At 46.5% G+C, this 12,964-nt stretch overlaps 1 protein-coding gene and 1 long non-coding RNA gene across 2 annotated transcripts in view; one reads left to right on the top strand and one right to left on the bottom strand.

Annotated features, from left to right (window-relative positions):
• Positions 1–384: 384 nt before the first annotated feature.
• Positions 385–12,453, bottom strand: LOC132427982 (uncharacterized). Its single transcript, XR_009520047.1, has 3 exons — positions 12,278–12,453; positions 10,369–10,660; positions 385–700 (listed from the first exon to the last, which is right to left on the bottom strand). It is a non-coding gene; the product is annotated as an uncharacterized lncRNA (long non-coding RNA).
• The window catches only part of SGPP2 (sphingosine-1-phosphate phosphatase 2), a 117,621-nt gene continuing 115,918 nt past the window's right edge, over positions 11,262–12,964 (top strand). Inside the window, exon 1 of the mRNA XM_060015510.1 lies at positions 11,262–11,688. Within this exon, the coding sequence (XP_059871493.1) occupies positions 11,470–11,688 (219 nt within the window). The 5' untranslated portion in view covers positions 11,262–11,469. The remainder of the gene's footprint in view (positions 11,689–12,964) is intronic.

The following is a 12,964-nucleotide window of genomic DNA, read 5'->3' as shown; positions in this document are numbered from 1 at the left end:
TGCAGAGCAACTTCTGAGCCTGTGCTCTAGAGCCCGTGAGCTACAACTACTGAGCCCATGTGCTGCAACTACTCTAGGCCCGTAGTGTGCCTAGAGCCTGTGCTCCACAACAAGAGAAGCCACCACAATGAGAAGCCCACGCACCACAACGAAGACCCAATGCAGCCAAAAAAAAAAAAAAATCTGACTTCATGTAGCTAGCTACAAAAACTGTATGGCAAGTTCCCCATGACTTTCTTTCTCTACTCCCCAGACAGATTTCTAGAGGACAGAGTATACTAAGTATTCAATTACCTGGGCCCTTAAGACTTATAATTATTTTTTCATTGTAAATGAATAATTTGCAGTTCTTTTTTATATACACTGGTATTTTGGCATAAGAGTTAGAGTTACATTTAGCTGTATTTAATAGAGAACCCAACATAAAAGTGTCTTATAAGCACAGAGTTTATGCTCACTTGCAAAAGAAATCCACACATAGACTGGGACTGTGATATGCTGGATCCACAGGGTCCACAGAGACCTGGGCAATATTTGTCTGCCCTGTCATCCCCAGTGAATAACTTCTATCTTCTTTGTCACCTCTTGGTTCAAAATTGCTGTTAGAACTCCAGCTATCACCTCTGCATTCCAGGGAGCAGGAATAAAGAAGAATGTAATACTTCCCATTGGCCAGAACTTTGACAATGATGACATTTATCTGAAAGAAAGACCGAGAAGGGTAATCTTTCAAGTAAGCTCATTGCCACACTGAACAAAATAGGGTTCGAAAAAAAAAATAGGGTTCGATTACTAAAGGAGAAAATAGAGGGGAGAGATGTTGGGTGACAACTGCTTACTGTGAATCAGTCCCTAGAATCTAGTCAACCAATTAGGTTGAATTCCTCATTTTATTTTCAACTCAGTTTGGATTCAAGACAAAAAGGATGAGCATAATTTCTGCCAGCCTCTGTTTTTTTATCTTACTGTTATTCTAGTTCCATAGCATCCTGTGGTTTTATTAACCCCATTTTATAGATGAGAAGGCTAAGTGTCAGAATATTGAAATGGATTCATGACTTAGGTAATACAGCTTCTAAGATGTGTTGACTTAATATCTATTGTTCCTCATCCTGAATTATAGAAGCAATAAGGTGAATCTGGTCTTACCATATTAAAGCAAATGGTCCCTGTGACAAGGAGCTATTTTGAGGATAGAAATTGGTGATATATGTATAATATCTTCTGCTTTACTTGATTATCAGAGTAATTATCTCACATTTCCATGAGTTGTTTTCTTCCACTGACACACTGATAATTTTGTGTACATTCTTCAAATGGGGGAACATTTGGTCTGACAGCCAAGATAAAGTGGTGTATTACTATGACTGTGGCCCAGGGTACCTTGTCACAGATATTTTGCAAGATGTTCTTAGCTTCATGTGTTTGGTACTGTGTCAGCCAATTTGTTATCTAAGAACTAAATACTGATGTGTATTTTTAGCAACATGATTATGCTTCTTCCTTAAGCTGCAGAAGCTGATTTCTTTGCTGGTTACAGGATCCATTAGTTGACCAGCTGCCATATGAGCTCTGTTCCTATCATCAAACATGTTTTTCTCCCTTATGATCATTTTTAATTCATTTATTTATTTTTGCCGTGTTGGGTCTTCATTTCTGTGCGAGGGCTTTCTCTAGTTGTGGCAAGTGGGGGCTGCTCTTCATTGCGGTGCGCGAGCCTCTCACTATCGCAGCCTCTCTTGTTGCGGAGCACAGGCTCCAGACGCGCAGGCTCAGTAGTTGTGGCTCACGGGCCTAGTTGCTCTGTGGCATGTGGGATCCTCCCGGACCAGGGCTCAAACCCGTGTCCCCTGCATTAACAGGCAGATTCTCAACCACTGCGCCACCAGGGAAGCCCCCTTATAATCATTTTTAGAGGTGTCATCCTCTCCTGAAGCAGCACAAGTTTTACCAAACAATATACCTGAGGTAGATAATTTACTTATATAATCTTTGTGAGTCTAATTAAAGTTGAAGCTTTTTAAAATGAAGCTAATTGAAATGAAGCTTTTCCCTTTGTATTTTAAAATGAACATAGATCAAAATCATCTGAGAAAAAAATGGGTCCTAATCCATTTTAATGGTATCATATGAACCAAGCACATAATTATTTGTATTAAAATAAAAATACCCCTTTGTGTGACCCACATACAATGGAATTCTTCTTTTTAAAAATATTTAATCGGGGACTTCCCTGGTGGTGCAGTGGTTAAGAATCCGCCTGCCAATGCAGGAGACACGGGTTCGAGCCCTGGTCCGGGAAGACCCCACATGTCGCGGAGCAACTAAGCCCATGCAACACAACTACTGAGCCTGCGCTCTAGAGCCCGCGAGCCACAACTACTGAGCCTGTGTGCCACAACTACCGAAGCCTGCACGCCTAGAGCCTGTGCTCCGCAACAAGAGAAGCCACTGCAATGAGAAGCCCACGCACCACAACGAAGAGTAGCCTCCGCTCGACGCTACTAGAGAAAGTCCGTGTGCAGCAACAAAGACCCAACGCAGCCAAAAATAAAATTAATTAATTAATTAAAAAAAATTTAATCGGTACATTGGAAACCTACCCTAGCCCATAAAATGATAACTTAAAACAATAACTTATTTTCATGATTTTTAACCTAATACGTATAGTTTAGTAACTGTGCTAGACTGAATAACTATATCTTTTTGTGTAAATTAATACTTAACACAATTTTATTAATCTAACTTCATAATTGAATTTACTAATTAGAAAAATATTTGGACAACTGACTAGAATAAAGTAATTTGTTATTTCAGTTTCATCCACATACAGCCTGTTGATAGCGCCCTTTGCAGATCCTGGTCTGGCCATATTGTTATCGTATCCACCCTCCATCTCTGACATAATTCTTCCCTTTCACATCCCTCCCAGACTTCAACCCACACTGTTCTATGTTTCTGCTTTTCTTTGTGCTATGTTTTTTGTCTTCTGTCTGTTATAACCTTCCATGGTCTCTGTTTGTCACAGTCTTTCCCACTACAGATAGGTCTTCTCAAACCCTACCTCCTCTCTAGTGCTTTCTCTGATCCTCCAGTTGTCATTAATTTCTACCTCCCTTATTCCCCCATTGCTTCATCCTAGATCCCAGCTTGGCTATTACAGTCATTACCATATCTGCCTATATCCTCCCACACACCGTTTATTCATGGAGGACAAGGCCTATGTTGATTTCTCTTCTCCATTTTCTATCCTTAAAACATTAAAACAGCTCTTCATTTACTTAGTGCTGAACAATTCAGCATTGAACCACATCCTGTTTTGTTGTTGTTTTTGTCTTCTTTATCTACTCTGACCAAGAAGGATTCAGAATCCCTTCCTATGGTTTTTGTAGATCTCGGAGTTACAATGGCTTTTGAAGAATGCTGGGAGAATGTGCTAACAACCCAGGAGAAGGGTCACCAAATGTGCAGAGAGCCCCACATCCTGGAGGGAGTTGGAAACAAGCTGGCGAGGAGGGCAGACCATCCAACCGGACATCCCTTCAGAATGGCTAGTTCGATGCTGCCTTCCTCTGGGCTACTCTGGGCTACAAGTTATTTACCAGTCCAACACGTAATGTTGGCCTTCCTAATAACTTCACAGGGGACTGCTGGGTAAGGAGATGAAGTGGGACTTCTCCCCAACAGCAGGTGAGTGGAAGAAAAGATGCTTTATGTGCTAAGATACATGATTGCTCTTCAGTGGTCAGGCCACTAGTGAGTTGATCATGCTAGTGAATAATGGATTAAAGCTATAGTTCATAGCGAGTGATTTAACCTTTCCAAATCTCAGTTTTCTCATCTGTCCAATAGGGTAATAGTAACTTTTCCCAAACTTTTTGGTTGCTGTGATGATTAAAGATAATGCTTGTAAAGTGCCAACTTACATCTCCTCCCCTGGTTCTTAGGCCTTTGGACTCAGACTGGAACGACACCACTGGCTGTCCTGAGTCCCCAGCTTGCCAGCTCACCCCACAGATCTGGGGACTTCCAGCCTCCATAATCATATAAGCCAATTCCTTATAATAAATCTTGTGATAGAAATAGATATAGATACATAAATCATATAGATATATTTATATATCTATATAGTTAAATTTTACATATAATATAAATATATAGATATATTTATAAATGGCCAGGTATAGATACATAAATAATATAAATGACCAAATGGCCTTGGACAACACTGGAATATATATATATATATATATATATATATATATATATATATATATATATATACCTCTCTGTATATAGACATATAGATATATAGATAGAGATAGATAATGATAGACAGATAGATAGATAATCTCCTGTTGGTTCTGTTTCCTTGGAGAACTAATACACTACTCTCAGTATTATCTGAAGTAGAAAGAAAGAGAAATTAGAAGCTCATTAGCCATTGAAAAACAGAATGGGGGACATAGGGAATTTGCCAGTGGCATTTAGGTAATCAGGAAATAAAGGAATCACGGGATCCTGCGGTGAGTCACAGGAAGTGGGCGCTTCACAGCAAGACCCCCAGAGGCTGCCAGGCCTCATGTCTGTGGTCCAGAAGCCTCCACAATAGACTGTCAGGACTGCGGAGCAAAAGTGCTTCTGCTTGCCTCTCACTTTCAAATATCACACCAGCCTCTCTCATATGAGGAATCCAAACTGGAACTCTACCAGCAAGAGCGAGTTTGGGAAATGTAAGTTTTAGGCCTCCAGCTGGAGATAAAGAGAGAACTTAGAAGTATTAAAAACAAAAAAATCAAACAGAGAAAAGAAATGAATTTATAAGGTAAAATTTTGTTGACTTGAATAACAACCCCTAAAATTGTCCTCCTTCCTTTCGCACAGCAAAGGCCCACAGTTTTTTTTTTTTATAAATTTATTTATGTATGTATTTATTTATGGCTGTGTTGGGTCTTCATTGCTGAGTGCGGGCTTTTTCTAGTTGTGGCAAGTGGAGGCTTCTCATTGTCGTGGCTTCTCTTGTTGCAGAGCATGGGCTCTAGGCATGCAGGCTTCAGTAGTTGTGGCACGTGGGCTCAGTAGTTGTGGCTTGCGGGCTCTAGAGCTCAGGCTCAGTAGTTGTGGTGCACGGGCTTACTTGCTCCGCGACATGTGGGATCTTCCCGGGCCAGGGATCAAACCCGTGTCCCTTGCATTGGCAGGCAGATTCTCCTGCGCCACCAGGGAAGCCCAGGCCCACAGTTTTAGCTGTGCCGGCACTAGCAGGTGGTGTGGGGCTCCTACCTGTTGATGCTCTGAAGTGGCCGTGGGATAAACTGAAAGTCCAGAAGAAAGTGGCTTGGCCACTGAATCAGAGTGCTGGGTTCCTGGAGTCACGGCCACTTCAGAGCATCAACAGTTCACATGGGATAAACTGAAAGTCTATCCCATGCCAGGAGGTAGCTACCGTTAGTTAATGAGTGATTTTACGCCAGACCTTTTTCAAATCTTTTGCACGTATGCACATATATGTACCTGCACACACACACAAACGTGTATTTTAACATCTTAAACATAAATAGCAACATATTATACCTAGTGTTCCACATTATTCTGGGACTTGCTTTGTTTATTACACAATGCATATTGGAGATGAATGTCTGTGAAGTTTTCCAATCCACCTTTAGCTCGTAGATGATTCATGAATTTGAATATACCCAGGAAATATAACCACAAATGCTTCACTTAGATTTGGAAGCTTATTCCGAAGTAAATGAGGTTTTAAATTTTTGACAACTAAGTGGTACAGTTCTACCCAGATCTATGTAATAAACCTAGTCTTGGAAAGTGTTATGTTAACTGAAACTGTAAATTGAATCATATTATAAAAGTGTCCAGGGGGCTTCCCTGGTGGCGCAGTGGTTGAGAGTGCGCCTACCGATGCAGGGGACATGGGTTCGTGCCCCGGTCTGGGAAGATCCCACATGCTGCGGAGCGGCTGGGCCCGTGAGCCATGGCCGCTGGGCCTGCGCGTCTGCAGCCTGTGCTCCGCAAAGGGAGAGGCCACAGCAGTGAGAGGGCTGTGTACCGCAAAAAAAAAAAAAAAAAAAGTGTCCAGGAAACTGATTATTGGAAAGGACTCAACAAGGAGTGTTACTAATAGGGAATATTCTTTAGGAATAAAAATGACTCTCCTAATAGACCACTTGTGAACAGTCAAATATATTTTCTTTGTCTTAAATTGGGGCTCTCTGTATATGAGCTTGACCAACCCCAATGCATGCCTGATGGAATTGGAAGAAATGGTTCCCTTTTCTCAAGTAGATGTTTGATGTTTTATCAAAGCATAAGCCAAACAAAGAGGACTGACTTTTAAAATTGGTTGGCACGAGATCTCCCCCTTCCCTCAAGTTCTTTAGTTAGGTAGAGCAGGCTAAGCCCTACAGTGTTCCTCATAAAGTGGTCAAAATCCATCAACACTCATTGGAAAACTATTTTGTCTCATATGGTTTGATTCAACTGGATTCAAACCAAGAAGTCGTGGCTGAAATCAAACTCTTAACCAACACTCATGGTTGTGAGCGCATGCGGACTGGACCAACACTCATGGTTGTGAGCGCATGCGGACTGGACCAACACTCATGGTTGTGAGCGCATGCGGACTGGACCAACACTCATGGTTGTGAGCGCATGCGGACTGGACCAACACTCATGGTTGTGAGCGCATGCGGACTGGACCAACACTCATGGTTGTGAGCGCATGCGGACTGGACCAACACTCATGGTTGTGAGCGCATGCGGACTGGACCATTCCTTGCCTGTTCGCTGCAGGAGAAATTCAAGGCTCCCAGTCGTTCTTCTTACTGCTTTCCCTCTTTCTGTCCCTCTGTTTACAGGAACATCACCTGTAACTGTTTTCTTTTAAACCATTTGTAGGATGAAATGTTGCAAAGCCAAGCTCAGTTAAGCAGGGAGGTTTTAACCTGAAATTTCTCCCAGCCTGAAAGGTTCTCCCCCCACCCCAAGAATTTATGTCTGACGATTTATTGAAACTGTCTAAATAGAAAAATTTTTTTTCATTAGTTAAGGAGAAGAAAGAAAAAGCTGTGTCTAATGCTTTACATTTTAAAATTTCAGTGATCTGGACAGTCCTTGGAGCCTGGGGTTTTGATCCATTTGTCAACAAATGATGTATCTCTAATCTGCTAAGGCTATTAATCTTTGGTTACTTTATGTAACATATATGCAAAGATATAAATTACCCTTTTAAAAAAAGACTGCCAGTAACCAAATTCACATATACAGTAGTCTGCAAATTTTGAAAGGGTTATGTGCCAAAAGTTAGCTTGGATCTCAGAATGGCTTCCCCACAGAAAGTGACTAGATTTCCAGCAAAGCCTAGAAAGCAGTCTGATTCACCATGAGGTGAAATATCAATAGATTCACTGTGTTCCAGAATCTCTTAGGAAGCCAGGACTCTGCAGCCCTTTTCAGCACCCTGATGGGCTGGGGTGAGGGGTCAGAATCGGTTTCCATGGCAGCAAGAAGAAGCCTCCAGCAGCAAGCGGTGGGCAGGGCTTTGGTAACCCCTTGATGGTGACTTGAAGGTGGGGAGTTGCTGCTCCATTTCCGTGTTCTGTCAATTCCTGGCTGGCTGAGTTAGGACTCTTCAGGCCATAAGTAACAGAAATGGGGGAGTTATTACCAAGGATTCGGGGGTAGTTTGGGAACCCAGGCTAGGAGGACCTTTGCTGTGGCTGGAACGAGGCACCGCGGAGCTGTCTCTCAGGATCAATTGCTTGCGTTTCCTAACTTCTCTGTGTGTCTGCTTTACTTCTCCCTTGTGAGCACTCAGCAGTAAGACCACTTGCCTGCCCCATGGTGTGGTCTCCAGTTTGTGAATTTTCTTCTCCTTAGTTCAACAGATATAAACTGGGGTCTATGAATCCAAATGCCCAAAGAGAAAGCGTTTGATGATCCCAAGTTTGGTCAAGTGGTGTCCAGCCCAGGGCCAATTAGCTCTGACCGGGGGCCAGGTCATATGGCTCAAACGATGGCTGCCAATCTCCTCTCCCATTCCTTTCCCATCCCCTGGGAAGAGAGTGGGTGAAGGAGGAAGGAGATCCTCCCATAAGAGCAGTGTGAGATGGCAGACCCTGAAAAGAGAATGTAATACATTTTGTAACTTTGGGAAAAATTACTTCACATCTCAGAGTCTCAGTTTTCTCCTCTACAAAAAGAGATAAAACGACTTGCCTCTGGGGGTTGTAGAATTTACATGCAAAAATTTGCAAATGAGTCCTAAACTCCCAAAGCTCTAAAAACTGTGAGGGGTGCTCTTAGTCTAGAACAACATTCACTAAGTGTTTACTGAGCACTCATGACACACTGGGAATACTTTTCAATACAAGAGTAAAGAGTAAAGATAAATTCTAGGGATAGAATGTGATTTAGTAATGGAAAGAATACGTTTTAGAGTCACAAAGACCTGAGTTGAATCCTCCTTCTGCCACTTAGTTGTGTGGCTGTGGGCAAGTTTCCTGCCTCTGAGCTGGGAGCATTACTCCTTATTACACCCTAAATGGCCCTACTTGGTCCCACCTCTCCCAAGTCAATCCCTGCACTCAAGCCTCCTCTGCCAGGCTGGCCTCCTGGTGGTTCCTCCGACCCTGCTGAGCTTGGGCTGCCTTTGCAACTGCAGCTTCCTCTGTCCGGAATGCTGTTTCTCCTGATCTGGATTGGGGGGGGGGGGCTCCTTTTTTTTTTCAGGTCTCTGCACAAATATCCTCCTTTTGGAGGTAACCAACTTACCTACAGGTCTTCCCCCTACCCCACCCACCTTGCTCCTCTCCATAGCATTTGTCGCTTCCTAAAAGTACAGATTTATTTGATTTTTTAAATGAGCTGTCCCCCCACTAAAATATAAGTTCCATGATCTAGGGCCTCTGGTGTTTTCACTGACGTATCCCCAGGCCTAGAAGAGTGTCTGACACTAGTAAATGCACAATTGTCAAATACATGAAGGATGAGGGCCACTGGGAGGATAAAGTGTGATTAAATTAGTTATGGCATGAAAGTACTGAGCACATGCCTGGCACTGAGAAAGTACTTTACTGGGTTGAGAAGCATTCCCTCCAAATTCATGTGCACCCAGAACCTGTGACTGTGGCCTTTTTGCAGATGTAATCATGTTAAGATGAGGCCTCATCCAGTGACTAGTGTCCCTATAAGAAGAGGGAAATTTGAGCACAGAGAGTCATGCAGGGCGAATGCCCTGTGACAACAGAGGAGGAGATTGGAGTAATACTGCCACAAGCCAAGCACGGCCACCCCAGCCATATAAGAAAGACAAGAAGTGAGGATTCTCATCTCATCACAGGAGGAAAGTGAGGCACACTGTGACATCACAAGCCACTGGAAGCTGCAGGCAGTACCTGGTCCCCAAGGGGATATAATGCATTGTCTGAATATGTGATTTTTGGCCTTATGCTCCATGTGCCATGTTTGGCTTTGCCTCTTTTTCCTAATCGGGAGAAAGGAAAATCAAAGCATCGAATTTGGGAGATAACATCACTCAAGTGTCTTCATGGGGAACATATTTCTTTTAACACATACAAAGAACAGGTCTGGAACTTCCCCGGTGGTGCAGTGGTTAAGAATCTGCCTGCCAGTGCAGGGGACATGGGTTCGATCCCTGGTCTGGGAAGATCCCACATGCCGCGGAGCAACTAAGCCCGTGCGCCACAACTACTGAGCCTGCGCTCTAGAGCCCGCGATCCACAGCTACTGAAGCCCACGTGCCTAGAGCCCCTGCTCTGCAACAAGAGAAGCCACTACAATGAGAAGGCCGCGCACAGCAAGGAAAAGTAGACCCCGCTTGCCACAGCTAGAGAAAAGCCCCCGCGCAGCAGCGAAGACCCAACGCAGCCAAAAAATAAATAAATAAATAAATATTAAAAAAAAAAAAGAACAGGTCCGAAACCACTACAATTCCAGCTGTTAAAACTAAACCACAAAAACAACAACAAACTAAACCACAGGGTTTGGTCCCAGTGACTGTAAATGACAGCAACATTGAGGAGAGAAGCCTTCTGCTTCTAGGATTGAACATCTCTGTGTGTGACACAGCTGGATTGTGACGGCAGCTCTGTACTTCTTCTGTCAGTTAAGTGGGGAACGGTATTTCCCAATAGTTTCATTGCTCTCTCAGCCACCTTGATTTTGCTCACCAGACAGGACTGGGAAGGAGAGAGGAAACTCAGGCATGAGGGAGACCAGTCATCCTTGAAAGCTACATCCCAAAGACCTGAATTGACATCTGGATAAACAAGGTCGTGGCAGGTGTTCCTCCATAGTCATTTGTGCAACCAAATACTTGGCAGGACTTACCCTGGGCCACCAGGAAATGCTCAGCCTTCAGCTGCAGACTGAAGACAGAAGGATTGAGTTGCACTTTCGTTGCAAGCAGGTCATCTGGGCCTAATTTGACTGTTGCCTTTCACTCCCCGTGAGGAAGTGCCGTACCGCTAGAAGATTCAGGAGGGAGGAGGGAAAACCAAGGTCGACCAGCAGGATGTTTTCTTTGCTGTTCTGCTGAGATCCCTAAAGCAGGTGCAGGTGTGGGGGAGAAGTCAACCTCCTCGCGGTCCTTCAACACCTTGTTCTCTTCGGGTCTAAAGGTCTAGAGGCAGAGCGGAAAAAAGAAGTAGGAGAGGGGCAACCACCATCTTTCTTAATGCGGAAAGCCAAGAAAGAATCAATTTTCCTTTCCACCTGCCTCAAAGTGTTCCCCAGTTGCCAAATCACAAGGGCAAGGGTAGGGACGCAGAGGATGACTCAGGATCCACTTCGAACCTCCTCGGTGGAGCAAGGTCAAAGAAGTTTGGGCCCGTGGGGAGACGTTGCATCACGCAGAGTTTGGTAAGAACTTGGGAATCTTCCCTAGGGGGGCTCCCTCTACCTGCCGGAGGTGGGCAAAGGCAGGACTACAGGCGGGATGCGGGGAGCTGGAGGGGAAATCAGACCTCCCCTTGAGCTCAAAAGTGAAAGGAAGGTCACTAAGCGATCAGCCGGCGCACGCCAGGATGGACTCACGCAGGCCCACACGTGCTCGGCCGCTCCCCATTAGGTAGCACTTCTGCACCAGCCGGGAGGGGTGGAGGAGGCGCGCTCGGGCGCAGAGAGGCGCGGTGTAGACACCTGTACCCTTTCGCCCAGTTCCGAGCGGGCCGGACGCCGGGGATCGCCCGAGCCCGCCCGGGCCCGCCGGGAAGGAAAGGAGGGCGGACGTGCCTGGCGCAAGGTGAAGGCGAACACCTGGACGTCCGCGTGCGCGGGGCGGGCGCTAGGACCCGAGCGGCGCACCTGTTGGCTGGCGCCCCGGGCCCCGCCCGCCACCCCGAGCGCCCGGCCCGGCGAGGGCGAAGGCAGGAGGGACGGTGCGAGCGGGGGGCACCGGGTGGTGGTGGCGGCGGCGGCCCCGGGATCACCATGGCCGAGCTGCTCTGGAGCCTGCAGGATTCCCAGCTCGTCGCCCGCTTCCAGCGCCGCTGCGGGCTCTTCCCCGCGCCGGATGAAGGCCCCGGCGAGCCCTGTGCTGGCCCCGCGGAGGGCGCGGCGCGGGCGCCCGGGCTCGGGCATCTCCCCGCAGCCAAAGGCAGGGGCGCCGGGGAGCCGGCCAGTGGGCTGCGGAGAGTCGCGGTCCCGCAGGTAACCGCGGGCCAGGTGTTCGCAGTGGTGGGGGGAGGGGACAGCTCGCCCCGCCGCCTGCGGACTTGCTGGTCCTGGCGACGCGGCGGTGGGTGCGCGCCGATCCTGCCGTGCCGAGAGGGCCCCATACCCTAGCGGCGACCCGGCTGCCCGCGCTGTGGGTACCAGGGAGGGGTGGGTGGGAGTCCAATCCCTAGGATGACATCCTCTAACGCTGCCAGGTGGCAACCAGGTCTAGTAAGACTTCAGAAGCCCCCAGAGCTTTAAATGCAGCCTATTTGGAGACTTTCTAGTTTCATAAGTAATTAAATTTATGTTCATGCGTATTCTCCCAAATGTGTAAGAGTTACATAATTGAAAAGAGGAGCGGAGACGTCCTTGGCATTTTCACAAGAGGCTTCCCTGAGGAGAAATTCTGACTACTCCCCCCAGGATTCTGAGTTTCCGCCCATCCCCCTTTCTTTGATCCGCACTAAAGGCGTGGAGCGGGGCTCAGCGCGCCCTTCACCGTCCTGCAACGCCAGCTCTAAAGACAGAATTTCGGGTTTAAATATTGCTGCTGGAGAGATTTATAAAGCTCACCCCCTACCTCCAGTGATGTCGTCCAGACAGCGCTTCGCTCTCTCCTTCCCCCAGAGTCTTAGGGTCCCTCCTGCCTGGTGGGTCTCTTATTAACTGGCACCAGTGACTTTTAACAGATGCTGTCAGGAGTGAAGCTAACCACGCTGTCCTCTAGGCGTTCACAGTGTGGTTACACAATCCACTGCGGCTTTGGGAAGCCAGCGCGTCGTCGCAGTGCACAGGGACTCCAGAGGGGAGGGCCCAGACAGGCTGCAGATGCTAATGTGCCGGGGCTGCTGTCTGCCGGGGCGCAGGGCTGCCCTCTGGGAGGGAGGGCTCCCTGCAGCTATGAGATGCCCTGGTCCGCCACAGAAGCTGCCCTTCTGGGGAGGGGAGGTAGAAAGTGTGGCAAATGAAAACTGAAACAATGTATTAATTACAACTCTTGGCGGGGGTGGTGGAGGAAACCGCGTATTTTTCTTCCTAAAAGTTTTGGTGACAGCAGGATGGCCTTTATGTGTAGATTTCTAGATCTAGTAACTGAGGAATTATGAAGAACCTGGCTTCCATGTGCGATGGAATATTATGGGCATTAAATTGTAGGATTTATTTAGAGGCTGGGGGGTGGGTTCCAGTCCAGAGAAATCTTCCTGCGTAGTATTTTTTTTTTCCATCTCTTGTTGTTCATTCTCTGTCCCCATGACACCCAGTAACT

The sequence above is a fragment of the Delphinus delphis genome, chromosome 7, assembly GCF_949987515.2.
Source record: "Delphinus delphis chromosome 7, mDelDel1.2, whole genome shotgun sequence".
NCBI classification, from domain to species: Eukaryota; Metazoa; Chordata; class Mammalia; order Artiodactyla; family Delphinidae; genus Delphinus; species Delphinus delphis.
This window is presented reverse-complemented; position numbering and strand designations above follow the sequence as displayed.